The following is a 26057-nucleotide window of genomic DNA, read 5'->3' as shown; positions in this document are numbered from 1 at the left end:
GGATAGAGCATTGAGTGCACTAATGTCCACAAACATTGCATGAGGGGGCACAGAAGGGGGACCTCACGTCTCAACAACAGCCCATCAGACAAGATCGCTTGTTTCTTCATGCTGGCAACCAGCCGAGGCGATTGTAACATATTCCCAACTCGACGGTTTATTAAAGTTAGAAATTCGGTCAGGTGACGTAAACTGGCTCTAAGATTCATCTCATACATTTTTAGTCCTTGAGTGTGTACAGTACCCGGGCGACAAATATTGCACATCGACCCTGGGAAAGAGACGGTTAATTTTTGCTTCGTAGAGCGTTATATCTGTCGCACAATACCTAATTGACACTTAGTCTCCATAGATACCGGATCAATTTAGTATTTCGTCGCACACAGGAAACGCTCTACAACAAAAACAAAATTAGACGACTGTCTCTTTCTAAATATCGATGTGCAATATTTATTGCCTGGTACTGTACGGTATTTGCTCACAAAGTACACATACATGTACTAAACAAAAAAAGACAAGAACCATACAATTTTATATTTACATTGTTGTCGAGTTTCATTGACCACAGACAAAGTGTTAAATAAGAAATCGAAAAGAGGGCTAAATAAAACGCAAATGTACTTAAAATAACGTAAGTTTTATTATATTATGTAAAGAAATAAAATGGTTATTAATATAATTTTGTAACATGCATAACCGTTGTTGGAACTTATACAGTACATTTATCGAGCGACATCGGAACACCATATTGTCAAATATTAAAAATACATAATTTGCTTTCAAAATGTACTATTTACGGCCAACAGTTCACTGTCAAAATATTAAAATATCATCAAAATAATAAAGCAGGGGTGGACATGACGGACTCTTATCAAAATCAACCATCGACAAAAAATTACGTTATTCTTTTCTTATACCAAAATATATTATTATGGCTTTTAGTTTTTTTTTATTATTTCGAAGATAATATATGTCTATAATATTAATATATTTTTTTCGTTTTTTTTTTTAATTTAAAATCTATGTTTAACCCTATTCACTTAAATATACAAATTGCAACACTTTTAGTTCGCAACATGTCATAGACTGAGAGATCTATTATGTGTCCAAACGTTTTTTTTTAATTGATGCTTTTTGTAAATGAAAAAAAAAAAATTGATATGTTGAAAAATATTTGAAGAATAAATTAAAATCCATTATTTTGTTTTCATTTAAAGCTTTTTAAAGTGATGGGCGAATTTTTTTGTAATCAATTAAATTTGTGGCATTATGTTCTTCAAACAAAAAGTACATTGTGTTAAAAGTATTTATGCCAAGCCAACCCAGGAAACGACAGAATCAGCGCTCTTCATGCTAGTATTATTTGGTGTACAGCGAATTTTCCTCTATTGCTTGCAACACCGCCGACATTCATACAAGCGTTACAAACTTATTCATAAATTATTTTGGTTGTTTAATTAAATAACAAAATATTAGGAATTGACGCAATTATTACCCGACGACATCTAAATGATAAGACTAATATAATTTTAATCAACAATATTATTGGTGATCCAGTTTTTCATTTATTTGCAAGATTTTTAATACAGATTTCTTAAGATTATAGATGTTTATTTTAAAAAGATTTTGCATCTATCTTTTAGAATATTGGGACAAATTTTTAAAGGTAAAATGCGTTAATTCCCGTTACTATGTTACACATGTACAGTAGATTATATTCACATCATGGTTTATGTTCTAGATGTAAAAAAAGGCGGTGTCCAAAGCCCAAACAAGCTAAAAACAACTAAATTATTAATCTTTTAATTATGAATTATACTAAGTACGATGTTCTATAATTATAAAAAAAAACACTATTGACAAATGAACATACAACTGGAAATAAGGAAGAAAAAAACAATCACAGATCGTGTATTTCGCGACTATAGACAAACTAAAACTTTCTGTTGCCATAACGAAAATCTTCATTAAATTTATTACAGTTCTCAGAAGGCTTCCTGTATGGTTCGCTCACTGAGACCATCAACATACTGCCGTGAACATTCTAGAAATATAACGCGCTGATCTAACTCAATAATACAGATTCAAAAGAAAGAAAGAAAAATGTTAATTTAGAGAATTTGCACGAACCTTCGTGTGCAATGTCACGGGTCATAAAACATTGCGAAATGCGTCACAATTGATTTTTATTCATCTTTGTTTACACGTACGGGTAATTTCTATTGAATTGCAAATCAACGATATGCTAATTATATTTATTTTTTTGTCCGCCGACAGATAAGCGCTCACGCGAGGCACGAAACGTTATTGCTTGACATTAAGGTATAAAGTCGAATGTACAAGGTTTATACTTTTCAAATCATAATCGGTTCTAGTGTAATGCGATTGATATCTAAGCGACTATTTGCAGATTAAGATTCATTTAAGTAGTTAATCTACAATTTTAATTTTAATACCTCAAAAAAACCCTACAGTCAAAGTTATAAGTGCAGTTTTTGTACAACGTAAATTCGACTTTATGCTACCTAATTTAAGCAATATTCGTTCGAAGCTAACTGCGAACAGCGACGCTCGGTGCGGACGCACTAACAGAGCTGCGTTACCCCGCGAGACGGGCTCGTCGTCACGTAACGAAGCGCGATTACCAAACAACATTCTTTCAAACGAAATTAAGACTAAAATTAATTATTAATAATAATAAAAAATACATTAATACCTATGAGATAGTGCTGACTGTTCCTTTACACTGTTTAGTAAATTTAAGTTCGATAAACTCTATTGTCGGACATATTTAAGTTATGTACAAGTAACTAGATCGATCGCGCCCGTAGCTACTAGCTCTGTGAACGGTACTGAGACAGTTTTCAAATGTATCTATAAGCGCGCTAATCCTTCACCTTCAAAGAGATAACAAAACGGAAGAAGTACTTTAAAAATTCGTGATCCCGGCCATTTTGATCAGCCCACGGACACGTGGTCGCAGGTTGCGAACGTCACGTTAACGGGGGGCGGCTGCGGCGCCGGGGTTGGGGGGGAGGTGTTGCAGACACGCCATGCTTCATCAGTCTACGATCATAGACGAGTTAGCACTACAAACTTTCAATATGAAGTAAAGACGTTCAGATTCTTTCAAAGCAAAGCAGAATCAACGAGATGCAAAATGCGAGGTCATTATAGTGTGTGCAATTTTCGTGAGGTCAAGTGTAAACAAGCTCCCCATTCCGTCATGCGGAACCGTGGAAGAAAAAAGAAGTTAAGCTAATTAAGGATTGTTCAAAAGCGTTGACCAACAATGCACTCCTCGTAAACATAGACTTACAAATAAGGCTGAAGCGGTTTGAGCTCAGGGGCCAGAATTCGACCGCGGCCTCTCAAATCAACTTTACCTCTAATTTAAAACCTTTAAAATCCTAAATATCTAATATTACAATTTCTCCATTTTACAATAAGATTCTCTGATTTAACGTGAACACTTCGACTGTCGTATTGCTTCTAACCTTAAAGCGTATTCTACTCGCTCGTAACGAAACACGGTACAGACTCGCACCTTCCCAAAGTGCTAACCGACACTTAACATGTCCATAAATTCTAAAAAAAGAGGCGTTCTAAATTGATTGCTCTTATTTTATTTTTTAGTCGAAATATCGAATTATATCGAAGCTCTATCGACTAATAACCCCACGAGTTCAGAGACCTATGACCGGATCGCAGATGAGACAGGGCTAGTGGCCTAATGAAAAAGACAGCCGGTGCTCTGGTCCAGTGACACGTTTATAGCGGACCTACAGGCAAGTACCTATTTATTTAATGAAATACGTACTTAGCACGCGTTGAAATAGGAAACGAAAAAAAAACTTTGCTACGTCACGCCCACAGAACCGAATATTATGATAATCGGGATGGAAACAGTTTGAATATTGGGCGTTAACATAAGTCGATTTTTACACAGTGCTAGGCCCACTTAAAGTACAGTGTAGTCCATGCGGGTAAAGTATAAAAATACAACAAAAAAAACAACGATAATTGGGATGGAAATAGTTTGAATACTGGGCGTTAACATAAGTCACATTTTACCCAGTGCTGGAGCCACCTAAAGTACAGTGTATTCCATGCGGGTAAACAAAAAAGACAGTAAAGACACTACTATGAATGACGGGGAAGATGTGTCTGGAGAAGAGCCACCCTTTTCTGGTCGTTAGCACCCGGGACCACACCTCGTGACAAGTACATACATGGTCTTAGTATAACAAAGAATTGTATTGAATGTACGTCCACTCGCGCCGGTCCCTTGGCCGTGGTTCATCATGAGCCCCATTTATTAATGACGATTCACCAACAATCCTAGAGTCCGTTAACCGTCTTTAAAATTCGATAAAAATACAAGAACATCGCTACACACCGACCGCGTTATGCGGAAAAGAACCAACCAAAAAGTCCTACACAAAAACATATTTATTATAATCTGACGATCTGGCAAAAATTACGTACCTTTTAGGATTAAAAGGCCGTAGTAGCGGTTTTGTGTTGACTTTATGCTGATAGCTGTCCGCGGCAGACGTACTTCAGTATTAAATTCATATTTGCCTATCAAGGTTCATTGTGTGACCAAACTCACCTGGGAACGCGTTTCGGTCGGTATTAGTTTTACCAGGATGTTTACAGCCCTTCATTTATAAAGCAACAAGTTTATGATTCAACGCGAAACTGTGAAAGTACGTTTTCCTGATGGGAGCCCTGACGCTTCTTATGGGTACCTATACTACAGAGCAGCACTAAACTCAGCCGCCAACTGCTAATTGTGAGCACTTGTGAACACGGTAGGCGTTTTCATTTTAGAAAACAATGTACGTTCAATTTAATTACAATTACATTTCCGAATTAACGCTATGAATATAAAATTTTCTTTAGTCGTAGAAGAGAGTGACTTTGAACTTTTCTACATAAAACGATCGAATCCTTAATTATTTTTTACAATATATATATTTTTTGAAGCTGTCTCTCTGCGTGTGGAAAAATATTTTTATTGGCAACCCCATTATCTTAATATTATCTGTAGCAGCGATTTTTATTATTCAAATACAGATACAATATTAATCTCACTATAGTGCTTTAGTGTTTTGGTTGGTGTCATATAGTATTATTATTTTAAATTGTAATTGGATTAATACATTGAGTAAGTACATTAGAGTGAAACAAAACGAATTTTGATACGAAAAAAATTAATAGAACACTGAAAATTGAATACACCAATTATATATAGTTTTAATATCTCAATAGTTTAAGAAACAATTATATTCAATCTCTTGTCGTACGAATACAACGAAACAAGCCAAAACGGATACGGTTGTTCAACGATACTTTCAAAAAGTGCAACTTCCGGGTTCGAAATTCGAAAACTAAAACCGTTACAATTCGAATTCGAATCAACGAACGTTTTTATTGTTCTCGTACGCGTTCACAGAGCGGTGGCGGTGAGCGGCCTCGCGCGGGCTGCGGTCCGGGCCAGTCTGTGTTATAACTCCATGTCGTGCGCCTCGTCTTCGCTGAAGTCGCTCATCGAGGACTCCGAGTCCGAGTCGTTGCCGTTGCTCGCCTTGTTGGCGCTGGCCCCGACCCCCGTTATCGCGTCTTTCTCTAGCAACGCTTCTTCTGTGGCGAACTTACGAACGTAGTCTGCGAACCCGAAAATTTTCGGTTTGAGGTTTTTTTTGAAGTTATACTTCTTTAGGCGCGTTATGAAAAATTGATGAGAGTGAAATTTTACGATTCGCGCGCACCGTGACACAAGATTAATAATTAAATAATAAATAAAAAATAATTAATTAATTAATAAATAAAGTTGCCCACTAAATCGCTCATTACAATACGACCGACGTAATTTGGCGAGTCTGAATATATCCGCAGGTCAAATTTCGCGCATGTACACTCGTAAAAAAGTGTTATTAGCATTAATTTTTTAGTAATATAAATGACAAAATTATTATTTAATATAATTCTTACTAAATATTATTAAATTATTAACTTTAAATATGTATTATTATTTATTTAATATTAAAAAAAAGAAATAAATTTAATAAAAATAGTATAACTTCTTACGCGCGTACATAAGTACACGCACCCTTTTTTTTATTGCTTAGGTGGGTGGGCGAGCTATGGCCCGCCTGTGTGCTTAGTGCGAGTTTTTTAACGTTCTCGATAGCGTAAAAGTTAGCTGATATTTGTATGGAATGGAATCGTTTGCCTACGTTTGCCGTTAGGGGCGCTGTTCCAACTGCATACAAAATAGGGTTAACTATTACGCTATCGGGAACGTTAAAAAACTCGCACTAAGCACACTGGTGTTAAGTGGTTACTGGAGCCCATAGACATCTATAACGTAAATGCGCCACCCACCTTGAGGTGATGCAATGTGGACATTTAGACGTCTTAGATTCATTCTTTGCTCAGCAAAGTGATGGAGACCGTGATCTCCTATGTATTTAACATGGGTAGGTTCGCTTGTGTTAAGCGATTGTCAGATCCCAGACGACAGCGTGAGTAATTGCTATCTCACCTTTCAAATATCGCGGCAGAAATAGGAAAACTGTTTTCTCAAATGAAAACGAGCAAGATTATTACACTTATCAGATGCTATGACCGAGTGTTGGATATGCAATCTCATCCTTCGAACACCGCGGCAGAAATAGGAAAACTGTTTTCTCAAATTAAAGCGAGAAAGATATTACTACACTTATCAGATGCTATGACCGAGTGTTGGATAAGAGATAAGACACATCTGTGACGTTAAAAGTGACCATTAAGATTTACGAAGACTTGGCCATCACCCTGTAGTGTGGTCCCGATCCATATGACCATATTATAGTTGTGAATATTCTAAGGAAACTCACCACAGACTTTTTTCTTGTACTCCTCGGGCTTGTGCAGGTACATGGCGGCCGCGTCGCCGTTCAGCGGGTCGATCGGGTTCGGGTAGGTGAGCAGTTGCGGCAGAAACGATTCAAATATATTCGATAAGTCTGCAACACACAAACGAGGTCAAGAACCTTATCCGTCATCGCCAGGAGGTCAAGAACCTTATCCGTCATCGCCAGACTAGTTGTCCAGGCCGTCTTGCTTGAGGACAAGAGATTCGGAATACTCGAGTGGTACAATGCCAAGTTACAATCTTGCAGATTGCACTGTTATTTTTCAGGAAATGCATAACCAATACGCTTTTGCGACTTCCAAAATGAAGCAACATCTCGTTGTTGTTGGTGGCATGGTGTATGCTGATTAATGACATGTTCTGGTTCGAAGTATGGGCCAGCACTTACGCAACTGAGACTTCACTCACGTCTCTCAGAGCGGTGCTGAGAGCTCATCCACCGATTAACCCTTTGCGGTCCTAAGACTAAACTATATGTCCAATACGTGTGGACTCTGAATCTCAAAGGGTTAATTCGATATAACCGTGAACACTAGTGTATTATATTTAAGCTAGCGGAAAATACTGAATGGTATCTTGAACCATAACTAATAATATGTCAATCAATGGAAATCTTCCTTGCTTACGTCCTTCTTCGCTTTGTCCAATTTCGATAAATTTGGCACTAAATCCGCTACTAATATACCAAGCCGCATAGATTCCAGAGGAATATTAATGTCAGACAGACAGCGGGTTGTAAAACTATAATTAAACTAGAGACTACATAATGTTATTGAAGTACATCTTCACAAGCGAATTCAAATCTCCGCGACTTTACCATAAGAAAAATGGGCAAGATACCTGTTGCTCATTTCAAAATATGTACATTACAACACCGAAATGAAAATATTTCAATTCAGTACTACCCATGTAGAGTAACTACAATCAGGTCAATTAGGCCTGCAGTACCATTTCAGACCCAGTGGTTTACTTCTCATACAGTCACTGTACGAAAAACCGTTTTATCACTCACCTGTACCACATATCTTATCCTCATCTTAAGTATTAATGGTATGACATGCTGGACGGTGGCACCCACGGGTCCATATCAGCAACTTGCCTATTTCTGACGCGTTCCAGATTCAATGGTCGTCCGTATTGGAGGCATTATTTATACATTTATATTGAGCTTCGGTAGGCACTTCATAATGGATGGGAAGTGAGCTCATTTGCCCAGAAAAAAACAAGTTTTCACAAGATTAATTGTCACTCAAAAGGAGCTCCCTTCCGGCGGTACAAAATGTACTTGTAGGGATGATATCGAGGCAGTATCTAATGATAGGCAGTGGCATAGCCGTGTCCACTATCCACCAAATCTCCTGGACGCTTTTCAGTCTACTGAAGTTATAAAAGAGAACAAGAACATACCATAAAGAGCAGTCCACGCCTGGTTGATGACGTCAAGACACACGGTCCCCGACACCTCATCTATGTTGGGGTGGTAGACCTTATTCATGAAACCGATGGACGGAGACTTGAAAGGGTAATGATCGGGAAGGTGCACGCGTACTCTCCACACACCACCTTCGTATGGCGCTTAAATTATAAAACAAACGACATAGATTAGAATATATCTTTACTGGCATTTATTAATAGTCTCAAACACCTTACTTCAAAACTGCTGAAATTCCCCTAAAAAAAAAAAGACTCATATTTTTAATGGCGGTAATACGGGCTCAGCATCGCGTATTATCTATGTACATGTGGCAGACATGTTATGCATTTTTTTATAGTATTAAATGTGGTGACGAAGATCGCGACCTGCTCGAGGCCACAGCCAGTAGAGTCCCAATTAGTATTGTATAAGAATGTCCCATGTTTTAATTGGGCCGTTTATTTTGAAAGTGGTGTAAGTCCATTTTCTTTTGTTTTGAGAAAATTAAAGGTTACTATATTTGTTGATTTAAAAATACAGGCAAATCATATGAGATCTGGCTATGCCACCTATCTCTGTCAATTGGACTTACACCACTTTCATAATCGATGACTATGCAATTTCATTTACCGACCGATTTTAAGTTGTACAAAAGATGGGATTTTTTTGAGAAATTAAACACGGACTAGTTATATATAAAAAAATTACATTAAATTAAGCATGAATTACGTGATAGCTCATTTTTCTCAAAAATGGACTTACACCACTTTCAAAATAAACGGTCCAATTCTTGGTTGTTTTGCGGTAGAAACAGGCAGATTAGTAATACTATTTACCAGTGCATATTCACGATATCACCTACGATCAGTAAAGTCACATTATCTCTCAATACAGATTCGACCGTTTGATTCCAGAATATTCTAATTGAATTTGAGCAAAACGAGATCGTTAACAAGAATTATTAACAAATCGTTTGGACATTTGTTTATTAAGTGTGGTTCTTTGAACTTTGAAGCCTTGTTTTTCAACGCTTTTTATGACGTAACCTGTTTACAACTCTTTTTTTTTAATGCGTAGATAGGCAAACGATCTCATCACCCACCTGGCGGTTAGCGGAGCCGTAGACCAAGCAATATAAAACCAACAGCCAATTATAAATCCTACGAAAATGCGTAGCACTTAAAATTTAGCCCCATAAATTATTGAATATTGTAAATAATATATTTTTATTGCTTACGTGGGTAAACGAGCTCACGGCCCACCTGATGTTAAGAGGGTATCGGAGCCCATAGACATCTACAGCGTAAATGCCGTCACCCACCTTGAGACAGCAGTTGTAAGGTCTCACTTTTAACAGTACAACGTGCTTCACGGCAGAAATAGGCAGGGTGGTGGTACCTACCCGTGCGGACTCACAAGAGGTCCCACCACCAGTAAGTAATAATTTTTATAGTAAGTAATAATTTTTATAAACACTTAAATTTATATATTGACCCAATTTTATCTCTGTACAAGAATTGGTTTGCGGCCATTTGCCGAGATAAGCCCACCGACCGAGGCACTCGGAGAAATGGACGAAGTTAGTTTGTTTACGTTTCGCTTATAATAATGGGTTGGAGATAATATCTGGATAAATATGTACTCACTTCCTGGAGGTCCGAAGAATTTCACGCAGAACTCGTTAAGGCCGCTCAGGATTGTCACTTCGTGCTTGCTTTCGATACTGTATTGTTTTAGTTAAAGAAATTTCAATGGTTAACAATACACACACACGCATTACAATTGCCAAATATTAATTAAAATAATGCACACGTCCAGTGGTGGATTTACACTATGGGCAGTCGGGGCAAGTGCCCAGGGCGGCAAAATTTTAAAAGTGAATTTTTTTTTTTTAGTCTTATCAAGATTGCTCAATATAATTAATTAATTCTATTAGAATTCAACAATTTCAATTAATCCATTATTTGTGAATTATAATATTGGTACTTTTGGTAAAAATTTATAATCAAAATGATTTAATCAATTTATTTCCTTGGACATTAAAAATAATAATAGATTTTTCTATTTTCTAGAATTAAATAAATTTAATATTTTTTAATGTATTATAATGATGAGTCACCCTTAGTGCAAAGTTTATAATTGTTAGAAAAAACAACAAATATTTTAACTAATATATGAGCATTTCTCAAAATTATTGCACAATAGACTTTAGCCTCTGTCCCATTTTTTTAATATTTTGTTCCGGCTAATATATTAGTTCATTACTACTTTTTATAAATTGTGTAAGCAGTATAACTACTCTACTTATTAAAAAGGAAAAAAACAGATATAAATACAATGAGATTTTTTCATTAAAAATATATATCATAAATCAGCTTCAACCAGTTGTATGAAAAGTGCAGTGTCCTAATCTCAATATCTTACCAAACCATCGATCTTTAGTTGAATGGGCATGGGCATTGTATAAATATAAAATATTATTTATTTATATCCACAAGTCACAATTCATCCTAAAACATCCCTTTTAACATTAATTTATAATTAAATTTCTAATTAATGATTTTAACTTGTCCCGTAAAAAGTTCCACCTAGAAATTCCAGTTTCTGTTACCATAATTCTGAAGAAATATGAGAATCGATTAATGCAATTATATTTTAGAATAATGGTAGCACTAGCCGGCTTGGCATCCGTCTTGTTTTAATTTCGACTAGTTCTTTCTGGTGCCGGTACGAACGGTAAAATACAATATTTAAGCTAGCGGTCAGAAAAAAATTCCACCTTTGTTACTCAAAAAACATAGATATGTGCAGATTTTATTGTTATTTCACTTAACCTACTATTAAAGCTCCCATTCTTGATTTCGTTAATCAAATCGAAATAAGAGTAATCGTGTGAGTTGCATGTGTTTACAAATAAAATGACATTTTGTTCTTGATTTGTTACTTCTTTTTTTGTTACTTTTGTGTGGTAACGTATAAATGGAAAAGAGAGTAACAAAATAGGAAATCATTAGGCTGAGTATATATAATATATTATTATTATTATTTAACTTTCTGTTTAAAATAATTTTATAATAATTATTGCAATTACAACGGCGTCAATTTCTTTGTTTTTTTGTTGTACTATTACAGATTTGTACTATGAAATAGATTGGGAGTTTTTTGTTAGTATTTTTCTATCAGTTTGATTAGTTTATTTAAAAACAAATGCGGCTTTTAAATATCTGCTTGTTTTAATCTAAAAGTGCGATCATAGTAAAGAGAGAACTACTGCATGATATTCCTTCTGATGTGGTGGGCTAAATTTCAAAATATCTGTTGTTCTGGGTAACGTAAAAAAAGGGTTCTTTTACACTAACACTTTTTTTTTTCCTACCTATGCTGATAGCTTTGAGAGGCTATTTCAGCTTCACCCTAACGTTTGTAGGTGAGCTCACGGGGCTCAACCGGAGAGTTGCTAACACTGACCCTAGCAAGAGCAGTGCTTCGCAGAACCTACCACTGGATCGGAAACGCGACCCACTGAGAAGATCCGGCGAGAAACTCAGTGGGCTGTGTCTATGGGGTTAATTCGCTCGTCGAGCCCTTCGTCGCAAGCGACGGGTTCGACTCTAACCTCTGCTGAAAAAATGAGGCGCTACCGCGAAAGACTTAAAGAAAATCCACAAAAGATGGAGGAGCAGCGAATACGAAACATAGAAAGGATAAAATCTAAATATTTATATAAATCAGTAAGTGAGATGTCAGAAGACGAAAAAAATAAACAAAGACAAAAGTGGCGTGCCTGTGTTTACACCTTGGCCTATCATGGCCTTTTTCTTCGACACATTTTATCAAGGCACCGATATGTTATTCCAGATTCGTCTAATAATCCGCTGCATTTTGTATCAAGTATGAACGCTGTAGAAATAAAAATATTATTACGTTGTCCATTTTTCTGGTGACAAAGATGTGATTATGATTTATACGATCACTATCCAGCCGATGAATGTGATTATTGCTATTAAAGGTTTTTACTGAATTAGAAACCGTTAGGCCTCCTTTTCATTATGATTAAAAAAGAACTGAAACGATATTTTTGTTACCTACTCGTAAATGTTCCTAAATATTTGAATAGGGTATTTTTTAAACGAAAAATGTTTAAATGTCCTTTGACAGCAGTTCATACTATAATCTACATATATAAATATAATTATAATTATTTTTAACACGGGTCAAAGTTTATTATAATTTGAACTACTTCGAAAACTAGCCTTATAAAATCCTAGTTTGTTACCAGTATTCCATTTTTGTTACTGTCCCATAAAAGCGGACACGTATTTCTTTTCAATTTTTTTATTTATTATCTTAAAACCTGCAATTTTTTTTAAAAAAGCAAAAGAAGTGTATTGTTATTTCATTTGTGAACGTATTTAAAAATAAAACAACATCAAAACTTCTTTACTGTGATTTTAAAACAAAGTTGTGGGCAAATGGTAACGTAAAGGATATATTACAACTTATATAAGTAACATTTTGCTATAAATGTTAACAGTTTTTTATAGACACGTAAAATGATGGTTATGTCACCCTATTGAAATGCATAAAAGTTGACGAAATTGATTTGGTGTTTTAATTAACGTAATTGATAGACGGTAACAAAATAAGAATATTTCTCCGCCCTTGGTATATTTCTACACATTTCTCTACTTTATTACATATTAAACCTCACAACAAACCTCATATTCAAAATCTTTAGACACCTATCTACAAATGAAAACAAAAAAAATGCATTAGTGTAACATTTTTATTTTAGTACATTATTTTATTGGTGGTGCATTTATTTTGAGAAATGCTCATATAACATATGATAACGTTTCTGCAATCAATTAGTTATTTTAGTTTTGAAAAATAAAATATATAAACCATAAGTTTAAGTAAAATTCCAGTATTGGGGCGGATTTTTTTCCGGTGCCCAGGAGCGGCATTAAGTTTCAAGTCCGGCCCTGCAAACGTCTCTCGTGAATAATTCTCGTTCGAAGTTGGTACAGTATGGGGACGAAGATTCATTCGATCGTGTAATGAAAGCCAAACTTGTACAATTTAAAAATGTGCATTAATACTATTGACATTGTACCACCACTCACGTAGGTACCACCGGCCTGTCTGATGCTGCCGCGAAATAGTGATTGACTCCAGTTTGAAGACTGGGACAGTCGTTAAGAAATCTATATATATAAAAATGAATTGCTGTTCGTTAGTCTCGCTAAAACTCGAGAACAGCTGGACCGATTTGGCTAATTTTGGTCTTGAATTATTTGTGGAAGTCCAGAGAAGGTTTACAAGGTAAATAAATATGAAATGCTCGGAATTACATAAAAATAACAATTTTGTTTTTCCTTTGATATGTCCCCCGTCGGACGGATTCCTTTTGTTTATTTTATACAAAGTTTAGGTCTTTTATTTATCGATTAAGGCACTATGAAGTCTGCCGGGTCAGCTAGTATAATTATATAATACGATCATCATCGATCATGTCTCAAGATGATTGGCAGTTTTCACGCTATTTGTAATCTCACGTCTTTTTGTTCTGATAACCCCGTAACATCAGGTCGTGAGGTCATTCACCCATCTAGACAATAAAAAGACCATAGTCAGGGTTAGTAAAATACTGGATCAACAAGATCATAATGGAAATTGGATAGTTAGCAACACACAACAAGCGCAAGTACGGACGCAATTTTGTTTTTCTCTACCTAATCGTTAGTAGCCTAAGGGGCTATTTCTAGGAACCGACTTGTCGTTGCCGAGTGTTGTGGCATCGATGCTCGGCGACGACGAGTCGTGGAAGGCGATGCTCGACTTCTGCGAGTGCACCATCTCGCAGAAGGAGGCGGCGGGGCGCGTGAGAGACGCACAATCCCGCCGCCGTCGAGCGGGGGCCAGGGAGGCGGATCTCGCCCAAGCCCTGGCCCTCTAAGTGTTTCGGGTCCCCCTCACATGTCGGTCTGGGGACCGGCGAGGGGGGCCTAAGAAGACGACGTGCAAGCTGCTCTGCACGCGTTTTACGCAAGAGCATCCGGGTGATGGAAGGCCGGCTATCCTCGACCCACGCTGGTTCTGGCCCAGCGGGGTATTCCGTAGGGTAACCCACTCTAACCGGCGCCATCTAGGCGGGCTTCGGACAGTCTGCCGACCGAGAGGGCTGGTGGTCGTGGCGCCGACGACCGCCAGTCCGGCGTCCCGAGGGGGAGGGTGATGGGAGAGATGTGCTCCGCACTAAACGCTTCACTTTCCCCCCTTTGCCTTGTCATGAGTTCTGTCTCATGCGAGGTTTGGACGTTGGTTGTTGAGCGACAGGAGGTTTTAGTCAGTTCGACTCTGACATACCCCGCCCAGTATCCCCAGAAAAGGGCGGGAGTCCGGCGATTTCCTCCTGACAAAAAACAACAAAAAAAAAAAAAAATGGGGCTATTTCAACTTCACACGGAGCGGTAGTTGAGTTCAGCCTGAAATAATTGCTAACACTATCTAGCAAGAGCAGTGCTTCCCTGAATCTACTACCGGATCGGAATCGCGACCCACCGAGAAGATCCGACGACGTCTATGGGAACGATGATACAATTACAAATTAGCTTAATTACAGATATAAGTTGTGGTACTACCGGAGGACATTAGTGGACCGCGAGGCACTGACAGACACCGGTAGAGCACGCCCAGTAGAGGAGTCACTTCAATACCCTGTAGACATTTTGATATATCAAGCAACGCGATCATAATATTAGGTCTTTACCTGAGAAAAGTATACAGTTAGTATACAGAAAATTTGTCATTTTTATACATATTTTTTTTGTTTCTATGAATAGAAATATGCACCTATGGTTGTGCATCTCTGCCAGCGCAGTGGTTTCAATGCCCTTCTTATAAAGTTAAATGTTCGTAACCAACTTTTTAAGGCATTTTGTACTTGCCTATCGAATATTGAATTTTTCCGTGCTAAAAAGTTGTCTAAACTTTGGAAAAAGTACAAGTCTGTAGGTCTGGTGAGTACGGTGGATGACGCAACACTTCCAATCCTAACACTTGCAGCTTAGAGACCGTCCGTGTTGTGCTGAGCGTTGTCCTGTGGGAGTAGCGACTAACCCAGACTTTCAGGAGATTTGACTTTTTTCATCAGTGTCCGGTTCCTTGCAGTACAAGCGCGCAGTAATGCTGGTGGCATTGGCAAGAAACTTCTAACTTATACCGGCACTAGACCACGAAACAGTGACCATGACTTTTAGGGTCTTTCGTTTTCGTTAAGGCCTTGCTTGGGTGCTGAACTAGGTTCTAAGCAATATGACGATCGCTAGCGATTATCGAAAAGAATCGATTTTTAATCGCAAGTCACAATGTGATTCAAAACGTCTTCGCTTCTGAGTTTGTGAAGCAAAGCAAGGCATAAAACGCATTCATCGCGTTGTGATCGTTCAATTCATGCGGCACACACTTATCAAGTTTTTTTACCTTATCAATTTTACGCAAATTGTGGAATATTGTTTTGATACTAACGTTGAAAGCTGTTGTCTATTCAATAGATATATATATAGCAGTAGATCGAGTATCGTCAGCTTCAACTGTTACCTTTGATTCATCGTTGTTGACTTTTCTTTTTGGGCGATCACGGGGTTCATTTTTTAGATCAAAATTTCTATGTCGGTAGTTTTCAAACTAATATATATAGAGTCGTGCGTTCGTTTGGAGTATTCGCTCCGTACATATCATTAATGCTGTGAGCCATTTGTGAGGAATTTCTAGTTTTTTTTTTTTATGATTGAAGGATTACTGGTGGCCCGGAGGCCTTTCCAGTTTCACCAGGATAGGGAATTTCTAGTTTACCGCGACGGAACTTGTATTCCATAATTACTCGTATTTTTATCGTGTCTACATTGAAGCAAAAGATAAAAAAAAAAAAACAGTAATCATTAAACAAATGACTGAATTTTAAAATGGGATCCAATTAAAATAAAATAAATTTAAATTTAGTATTTATTGTCAGCCGTAGGTAAAAAAGACCTTTAACAGATTTATTTTAGGTTTCACTTTTCGATGTAACTATGATAAGCAGACAAATGAGCATGAGCGATATTGACCGATTACTAAGCTAGCGAAATATGAAATTGAAATATTTGAACAGGGTTGAAACTATTCAGGGTTGTCTCATTGGTAATTTTACCAGGAACAAAGTGAACTACGGAACTTGTAAAATGAATGAAACGAGAACTGTCCACGAGTTTTGGGATCATTTAGGAATATCAAATCAAAACATATATCTCCGAACTACACACAGAATGAGCTCGACTGCGTTCTACAGTGCTAATTTACGTGAGCTGTTATCACAGCTTATCTTATCGGTGTTGTGAATGGACTCGAATCTACCATTTACTAGACCGATGTATTTTTATATTTGAAAATATTTATGTTGATAGTCATTTCCTTGTATAGTAACCGGCAAACATCGTGAGCAAATGACCTTGACTGCGCAGAACCGAATTTTAGATCACTTTGGTGGTGAGGGTGAGGCGCGACGGCAGGGGAAATCGTATCGAGCGCGTTATTGGTAGATCAGTCGAACCTTGCGTCCCGCACCGCGCCTTCGTTCCGCTTGCTCCCAAAAGTACGCTTGCGTATAGTGAAAAGTCTATCGTTATTAATCGTTAAGTTATATTTTGTTATAATTGCTTGTTGACTTTGTTGCCATTGCTATTTGTTGAGTGTTTGTTGATTTTTTATAAAAAATACACTATGCCGCGACAAACTGGTGTAGTATTCAAAAGAAAGGGTAGAAAAATTGTGTACGACGTATCTTGCTTCATTATAAAACAGGGGAAGAATGATATTATGGAAAAAGTAAAACAGACTTCGGAAGCAACAAAAACATCAGTGAGTACTGTTAGGTGCATTGTTAACGAAGCTAAAGGCTCTGGCTTGCTCATCGTGCTCGGGACTCCGGGTAAGAAAAGATCAGGGAAGAAGAAAGTTACCGGAATGGATAGTTTCGTTCAATCTGTAATAAAAAGATGTAATCATAATAACTACATAACAAGCAGCGAAACCTCGTACCGTAGAAAGGCTTCGAAAATTTTAAAGAAGATATACATTTTAATGGCTCGGAATGAAGTTTACGACGAATTATGAAAGAGCTAGGCTTCAGATGGAAAAAAAAACAGAAAATAATCGGAAGCTGGTAATTGAAAAAAGTAACATTCGATTACTACGAATCGAATATCTTCAAAAAATAATGAATTATAGACAAAAAAGAAGATCGAACCGACCGAGTCGTAAACTACACCGATGAGCCCTATGTCGACTTATCACGATGATGGCGACTCGGGTGATGAAAACAGTGATGATGATAATAGTCAAGATTATGATAACGAAAAAAAAATTACAAATACCAGCTTCGCTTCAACTGAACGAAGACCTGGCAACAGCTCTAGTTTTGACTTAATAGAAGGAATATCTATTTTACCCCAAGATTAAATTATTACAATTATTAACCTATATTTTTTGTTGATGTTCTAATAAATATATAAATAAATACATATGTTGATTTTAATAATTTAATTGCATTATGACGCAGAGTAAATAATGTTTTTGCACGTGAGTGTACCATGCGCAAACTTACCCCCACTACGTCAACAAATGCTCAAGAAGTTTGCCGGCTATTATAGTAACATTTGTCCTCGATGCGGCGTATAGGTCGTAACGCCCTTTGTACATATCGAATGAAGCCACTATGCCAGTGTTCAAATCCCGCAAGCAAATACCAATTCTTTCCAAGGAAATACGTAACAGAAGTTCATGAGTTACTTCCATGACGAAAAAATCAAGTCTCAACAGTAAATAAATGGCCGCATTTACTTTCGTGATCCCAGTCATCGTTCTTGTCGAACCCGTCGCTTGCGATGAAGGCCTCGGCGAGTGAACTAACCCACAGACACAGCCCACTAAGTTTCTCGCCGGATCTCCTCAGTGGGTTGCGATTCCGATTCGGTGGTAGATTCTGTGAAGCACGGCTCTTGCCAGGGTTCTTGTTAGCAACAACGTCAGGTTTGAGCCCCGTGAGCTCCCCTACTCGCCCGGTTATGCTGATGTGGTCTCTCAAGACCATCAGCTTAGGTAGGAAAAAAAGGAATCCCGGTAGCCATTCAACCATAAGCTCGTATGCTACAGCTATAAAAAAATCAACAGATCCTTTTGGCATACACAAAAAAAAGTTTCCTTTAAGTTGTATACGCGTCTGGCCTTATTGAAGACTGACAACGTTTGTCTGCCCCCAGTGCCGTTACCTTTCTTTGTAGTCTCGCGCGCAGGGTACTGTAGACTTCGTAGGCTAGACGATTGCTTTTGAACTCTAGACAGGGTTGTCGTACTTTGGTGCGTATACTAACGCAACTTATTTACAGCATTGGGTTCAAAAATATTAATGACTATTAAATGACCTTTCGTTTCGATCGTTTTGGATGGAAAGACCTCGAAATTATTTTCCTTTGTCTAAAAAAATGTTGTCTTTTTTCATTACAGTTTTTTTTTTTATTGATTAGATGTGTGGACGAGCTCACAGCCCACCTGGTGTTAAGTGGTTACTGGAGCCTATAGACATCTACAACGTAAATGCGCCACCCACCTTGAGATATAAGTTCTAAGGGTCTCAGTATAGTTACAACGGCTGCCCCACCCTTCAAACCGAAACGCATTACTGCTTCACGGCAGAAATAGACAGGGTGGTGGTACCTATCCGCGCGGACTCACAAGAGATCCTACCACCAGAAATAGTAAAGTTGTTGGCTGTTGATCTCACAGTCTACTTGATATTGAGAAGATACCATGGACGTAGACCTCGTTAAGGGTCGTCTCTCGAAATCCTCATTCTCATTGACGAGAACATAAAATGCAACAGTATTCTAATGAAATATGTACTTAACAAATGTTCACGATTGACTTCCGCGGTGAAGGAATAACATCGTGTAATAAAAATCAAACCCACAAAATTATAATTTGCGTAATTACTGGTGGTAGGACCTCTTGTGAGTCCGCACGGGTAGGTCCCACCACGCTGCCTATTTCTGCCGTAAAGCAGTAATGCGTTTCGTTGTACCCATGCTGAGACCTTAGAACTTATATCTCAAGTTGGGTGACGCATTTACGTTATAGATGTCTATGGACTCCAGTAACCACTTAACACCAGGTGGGCTGTGAATACGTCCACCTACCTAAGCAATAAAAAAAAAGAATGTTTCTTTGTATAATCATATTAGCAGGTCACAAATATCTAACAGTTCTCGCTCAGGCAATAATCATGATTAAAATCTTATATGATGTATTGTATTTCTGTCACAATTTCATAGCACATACTGTTAATAAAGTTTATGTGTTGCTCACGGGCAAACTTGTGAGCTCATGCATGCCATACATATGACGTTTTGCAAATGAACTAAAATTCCATTCTTATCTAAAACTTTTCATACTTATTAACCAACAGATAGCTTAATTAATTGATATATTTTGTAGAGCCATTTACCTTGTTGGTCTCTTATGGATCCGGTAACCACTTAACACTAGGTGAGCTGTGAGTCTGTCCACCCATCTAAGCTATAAAAAAACTGTTGTCAGTAGTTTTGTTGGGAAGCATGTCTTGTTTCAAACACGTTACTGCTTACACGAGAGTGGCACCCATTACTACTAGGAAAATTACTTTAAATAATGTAGTCATTTTATTATATACTAACGACCCGCCCTCGCTTCCCTTCAGAAACATGAAATTTTACTATTGATTATTTACGACATCACATTAGAAACCTCAAAAATAACAGTATTTCTCCACTATTTAATGGATGTTATTATATATATTATATAAATCTTCCTCTTCAATCACTCTATCTTTAAAAAAAAAACGCATCAAAATCCGTTGCGTAGTTTTAAAGATTTAAGCATACATAGGGATATAGGGACAAAGAAAATTACTTTGTTTTATACTATGTAGTGATAAGTGTCTTTTAATTTAGTAAGTTTTAAGTTAGTGTAGGCTATCCTAAATTAAGACAATGGTTCTCTATGATAGAAAAAAGTTGTATATATTCTTTGTTATGGGTGTGGCAGCATATAGAAAACAAGAATATGTAAACTCAAGCTTCAACAAATACTAAAATCGAGGAGTAGAACAGACCCTGGATATGGTGGTGCAGTGGTATTCATTCACCACTGGACCAACAAGGTAATCAGTAACAATAAATAGTTTATTGTATCTATGTTGTTTCACGTGCACAGCACAGCCCATGACTATTATTAACAGTTTTCATGCCTTAAAATAAAGTTCAACACTTTGCTGATGGCATATCTTTTAATTATCTAATCAGAATTAAGTTAAATAAGTATGTAAGTAGGTGCAAAGCCTATTTATAATTGGGATTAGACACCACTTTATCTGAAGTGTAATTTTAGCATGTGATTCATTCTAGTTAATTCTGGATATTTTAGAAATAAGAATAAACTAAATAATTTTGCTTCAATGTCTTTTTAAAATTATAGTATGGTAATTACATCCTATAATGATAATGCATTTTTCAGTACTTTTTAAGTACTACTACTTTATAATATAACAGTGGGTGAAACAGCAAAATCATAAATCTAGAACAATCCACCTAACATTAATTTATAAAAATTATATATTTATATGGTCTCAATGAAGAAAAATTTACTTCCCTTTCTTACATTAATATAATACATTTTAACCAAAGGTAGTAATGACAATTCATTGTCAGAGCAAGTCTTAGAAATTTTGGTGAATAGATAACAAAAGCAAATCGATGTGTGCATTAGTTAGAGGTATGAGGATAAAAAAAATTCACTGCAGATAAATGTTCTGATTGCTCTATTTATCCAGATCTTTATTCTTTCCAAAACCTTTGGCATACTACCAAAGCACTATAAAGTTGATTTTTTATTTCTCACAATCGTCTTTGTGTACAAGGGCAGTGAACCATAATGTTGTTTTTGCTGATTCAATTTGCAATTAAATTAGTATGTGAACAAATACTTTTTATAGTCGAATTATGAGTCTTATAAATCTTGACTTGTACCTACTTTCAGTTTTTTTTCGTAAGGTGACTCAATTTTTTTTATTCATCATCATGACAAAGACATCAAAGTTCGTTTTTCTCACCAGTGTGTACGATTGATATTGATAATTATTATTGCGTTTAATTACCCATAGACCAACTACAAACCATGCGTTAAGGTCGCTAAAAAATACGCAATTGAGACCGTGGCCTAGTTTAAAAACGAATTACGAAATATTACAATCTATTAGACGCGGAAGAAAACTGCGTAAACGTAACGTATCTACGTGTTTATCTACGTGTTATATATATAGATACGACACGGGCTTGTACGACCAACACCAATGTCCGATATTTAGAAATTAAATACAAAAGAAAACTTAGTTAATTTAAATTTAATGATGTCTAATGTTATATAGTCGAAATTAATCGATTCTACATAGGCTGGTGACAATCAGCTGATGGTCCTAGGACTAGTTATTTACATGGTGGCCCTAAGCACAGTAGGATAAGTCCTTTGTAATCACGATAACAAAGAAAAGGATACAGTTTGATGACATCGGTGTCCATGCGTCGTTTCCCAGCGCTCGGTGACGACATCTTCGTGATCTATTCTTAATAAATCACAGTATCGAACACGAACACTAGAAACACTAACGCGAAACTCACTCGAAACTAATTTCTCGTCCACCACCAGCAGTCAGAAAAATAACATTGTAGAAAAACAATGGACACAAACCATAGACCTTTTTTGTACTTTTCGTCCACCTAGACTAGCAAAGACAAATAAAAATTTAAATAAACCATAGACTAAATTTGAATGGTATTCAGCGACAGGTACACGAAGGTATTTTGTGGGGTGTTTTTCCCTACATAGGCTGGTAGCCTTCAGAGGAGTAGGTGAGCTCACGGATCTCAACCCAGAGTGTTGCTTACTCTGGCCCTAGCAAGAGCAGTGCTTCGTAAAATCTACCACCGGATCGGAAACGCGACCCACTGTGAAATTCAGTGGGCAGTTAATGCGCTCGTCGAGCCCTTCGTCGCAAGTGACGGGTTCGACGAGGACGGTAACTGGTGCTAGTGGTACCTAAAAGCACTGTTAATGGATCGGGAGGATCCGTAATTGTTGTAACCTTCTTTTCCATATTCCATTATTTGAAATATACTTCGAACACATTGTCATTTTTACCATCTATCATTATTATATTTTATGCTATGTCTTGAAAACATTGTTTTATTATATTGGCGACGAGTTAAAAGAAATTAAGATGAACGATGAACAATTCGCATTATTTTTACATGCACAACAAAACCAGCAAGAACAGATTTTACAAATCTTGAAGTTGTTGGTACCAGCAGCTTGCAATACAACAGCCAAGAGCGTGACGAACGACTCTTTTACAAAACATGATACGGATAACAAGATAAGTATAATAAAAAAATTCAATGTGGATAAATACAACCCAGATACATTCAGAATTGACGATTACATTGATTTTTTCGAAAACAAATGCAAAATTCTTGATATCAATAACAGCGACTTACAGAAAGATTTGCTTCTGAATTTACTAACACCAGAGATATTCCACGAATTAAAAGTAGCTTTAACGCCTGATTTCGATATAGCTACATACAGCGAAATTTGTAACAAATTATTAGACCTCTATCGCATAAAAACGACGAGATATAGAGCCTTAACAGAATTTTGGAATTGCACTAGAGAACAAAATGAAACGATGGAGCACTATGCAAACAGATTAAAAAGTCTTAGTCGGGATTGTGGCTACGCTAATGACTTCCTGGAACGACAATTACGTGACCGCTTTGCCACTGGATTGAATCATCCAGATTTAGAAACCGACTTGAAACAAAAATGGCCTGATTTAATTCAAATGGTAGACGGAATACCAAGAGAAGTAACCTTTCAACAAATTTTTACAATCTCTCAATCAAGAGAACAGGCAGAACAAGACACACCACGAACAAGTATTAAAAAAATAAATAGGAGCAAAACCAAAACCGTACCATTACATCAAAATACAACACGAAAATTAAATCCAATGCATTGTTTACGCTGTGGAAAGAAAGAACGGCACAGCCTATCACAGTGTTCAGCCAAGGACCATATTTGTAAAGAATGTAACACGAAGGCACACTTTGAGAGTTGTTGCATTAAGTCTGGACGGGCATACATCAGCTATACAAAAGGGAGCCGAAAATCAGTTAAAAAAATAACAAGACATCATAAGTCCTCAACTTCATCATCATCTATCAGTAATAACGAGGAAGAGAGCGATGATGAAGTTATCTGCAGCGTTTTGGGTACACGTAAGAGAGAATGCAAACAAATCGATGTACGCATCAATGACATACCTTGCACTATGGATTGGGACCCTGGCTCTGCGTATTCAATAATAAACACGACATTATGGAAAAAATTAGGATCATCATCTTTACAACCCGCCCCGAAACTTAAGGCCTACGGTAACACCAACTTAAAAACAAAGGGAATTACAAAAGTAACAGTCGAAGTCGACGGACTGCAAAAACTTCTACCTGTGGTCGTAATGAAAAATGCCAAACCAATGTTATTTGGTTTACATTGGAGTGAAGTTTTTGAAATGGAATTTCCAAAACCAGTATACTCCATCAAAACATCAACACCTATGACTCTTAAACAAATATTGGATAAACATGTACAACTCTTTGATGGAAAACTAGGAAAAGTTAACAATTATTACGTAAACATACATGTCAAACCAGAAGCTGAACCGATCCACCTTCCTGCACGGCCTATAAAATTCAGCATGAAAAAGAATATAGAAAGGGAGTTAGATCGCCTGATCTCAGAAGGGATTGTAGAAAAAGTAGATCCTAACGTTACACCTATTGAATGGGCTACACCCACAGTTAACATTTTGAAATCTACAGGGGAAGTTAGGACTAGTTAACTTTTACGAACGGTTTGTACCACATCTTCACGGGATTTGTTCGGATCTTCACGATCTAACTAGTGAAAAAAATAGATGGCGTTGGACTGATCATGAAAACAGAATATTTGAAGATACAAAGAAATGCATAGCTTCTTCACAACCATTAATTGCATTTGACGAGAAACGTCCCCTTTATTTAGCATGTGACGCTTCCGAAAAGGGATTGGGTGCAGTATTATTCCACAAGGACTCGAACATAGAACAACCAATTGCTTTTGCTTCAAGGAAACTACGACCAGCGGAAATGAAATATTCCGTTATTGATCGTGAAGCTTTAGCAATAGTATTTGGTATAAAAAAATTTGATCAGTACTTGAGAGGAACGAAATTTAATCTAGTTACGGACCATAAGCCTCTTATACATATTATGGGTGCACACCGCAACCTTCCTAAACTAGCCAATAACCGATTGGTAAGATGGGCCCTAGTAGTGGGAAGTTATCAATATGACATTTACTACAGGAAAGGTGAAAATAACACATTAGCTGATTGCCTTTCCAGATTACCAAACCCTGAAACTGAACCCACCGAGACAGAAGGGCTTGTACATAAAATAGATCTACGTCTTTTGAGCACTCGAATGACTGACCTTAATCTATCAGAACAGTTACTTATGAAAACAACTTCAAAGGATCATATACTCACAAAAGTTTGTCAAAATTTAAAAACCGGCTGGAGAGAATCAGAATACAATCCAGAAATGAAACCATTCTACAGAAACCGGACTGAATTATCTGTTGAGAATAAGATACTCATGAGGCAAGGACGCATCGTTATACCTACAGCACTCCGAAAAGCCATTCTTACATACCTTCATCGAGCACATCCTGGCATTTCTGCTATGAAAGCACTTTCACGTTACTATGTTTGGTGGCCTAACCTTGACGAAGACATAGAATTATTTGTCAAGAAATGTACCAGATGCCAACAGAACCGCCCTTGTAATCCTGAACTTCCTGTATTTTCCTGGTCCATACCAGAAGAAGTATGGGAGAGAATCCATATCGACTTTGCTGGACCGTTCGAAGAATCGTATTGGTTGGTATTGTGCGACGCTCTCTCCAAATGGGTGGAAATACGACCGATGAAACACATCAACACCAGATCACTTTGTCTTACATTAGATAACATATTTTGTACATTTGGCTTACCAAAAATGATTATATCCGATAATGGACCTCAATTTACATCTTATGAATTTAAAGAATATTGCACAAAACAATCTATTTTACATGTCACATCATCTCCATATCATCCTCGGACAAATGGGCTGGCAGAACGTTTAGTCAGAACATTCAAAAATAGAATGGCATCGGTAGACAACACAAATCTCGAGCGCCGACTATTAGAATTTTTGTTTACATACAGAAACACTCCGCACTCGTCCACTGGTAAATCTCCAGCTGAGATGATGTTTGGACGACAATTGAATTGCATACTTTCCAACATTCGGCCAGACAAAAGAAGATTAATGCAGTATTTACAAGTAAAAGAAAACATTCGTACCACATCACCGAGTTACCGACCAAGTGACCAAGTATATATTAAAACACGCAATGATAAAATATGGGAACCAGCGGTAATTACATCCCGAAAACATAAATATTCATATATTGTTTCAACACCAGGAGGACTAGAAAAACGAA

At 37.1% G+C, this 26057-nt stretch overlaps 2 protein-coding genes across 2 annotated transcripts; one reads left to right on the top strand and one right to left on the bottom strand.

The window, feature by feature from the left end:
* Positions 1–618: 618 nt before the first annotated feature.
* UbcE2H (ubiquitin conjugating enzyme E2H) lies at positions 619–22183 on the bottom strand. The gene is made up of 5 exons (XM_028186029.2): positions 21966–22183; positions 9986–10062; positions 8333–8500; positions 6888–7016; positions 619–5673 (listed from the first exon to the last, which is right to left on the bottom strand). The coding sequence occupies exons 1-5, from the start codon at positions 22016–22018 to the stop codon at positions 5513–5515; spliced, it is 588 nt and encodes a 195-aa protein (XP_028041830.1). The 5' UTR covers positions 22019–22183; the 3' UTR covers positions 619–5512.
* Positions 22184–22542: 359 nt separating this feature from the next.
* Positions 22543–24369, top strand: LOC149499448 (uncharacterized). The gene has a single exon (XM_089739735.1). It carries the CDS (start codon positions 22687–22689, stop codon positions 24367–24369), a length of 1683 nt encoding a protein of 560 aa, XP_089595861.1. The 5' UTR covers positions 22543–22686.
* Positions 24370–26057: the final 1688 nt, after the last annotated feature.

Source organism: Bombyx mandarina, chromosome A1 (genome assembly GCF_030267445.1).
Source record: "Bombyx mandarina strain Sakado chromosome A1, ASM3026744v2".
NCBI lineage: Eukaryota > Metazoa > Arthropoda > Insecta > Lepidoptera > Bombycidae > Bombyx > Bombyx mandarina.
The sequence above is the reverse complement of the archived record's forward strand: the minus strand, read 5'-3'. Positions and strand labels throughout refer to the sequence as shown.

What these genes read in the sequence shown, in the direction of transcription:
- LOC149499448 (XM_089739735.1), top strand. Translation starts at nt 22,687, where the DNA reads ATGAACGATGAACAATTCGCATTATTTTTACATGCACAACAAAACCAG.
- UbcE2H (XM_028186029.2), bottom strand. Translation starts at nt 22,018, where the DNA reads ATGTCGTCACCGAGCGCTGGGAAACGACGCATGGACACCGATGTCATC. An exon ending in ATTCTTCGGACCTCCAGGAA is followed by an intron (nt 8,501 to 9,985) that starts GTGAGTACATAT and finishes TTATAATTTAAG; the next exon opens with CGCCATACGAAGGTGGTGTG. An exon ending in GGCGTGGACTGCTCTTTATG is followed by an intron (nt 7,017 to 8,332) that starts GTATGTTCTTGT and finishes TGTGTGTTGCAG; the next exon opens with ACTTATCGAATATATTTGAA.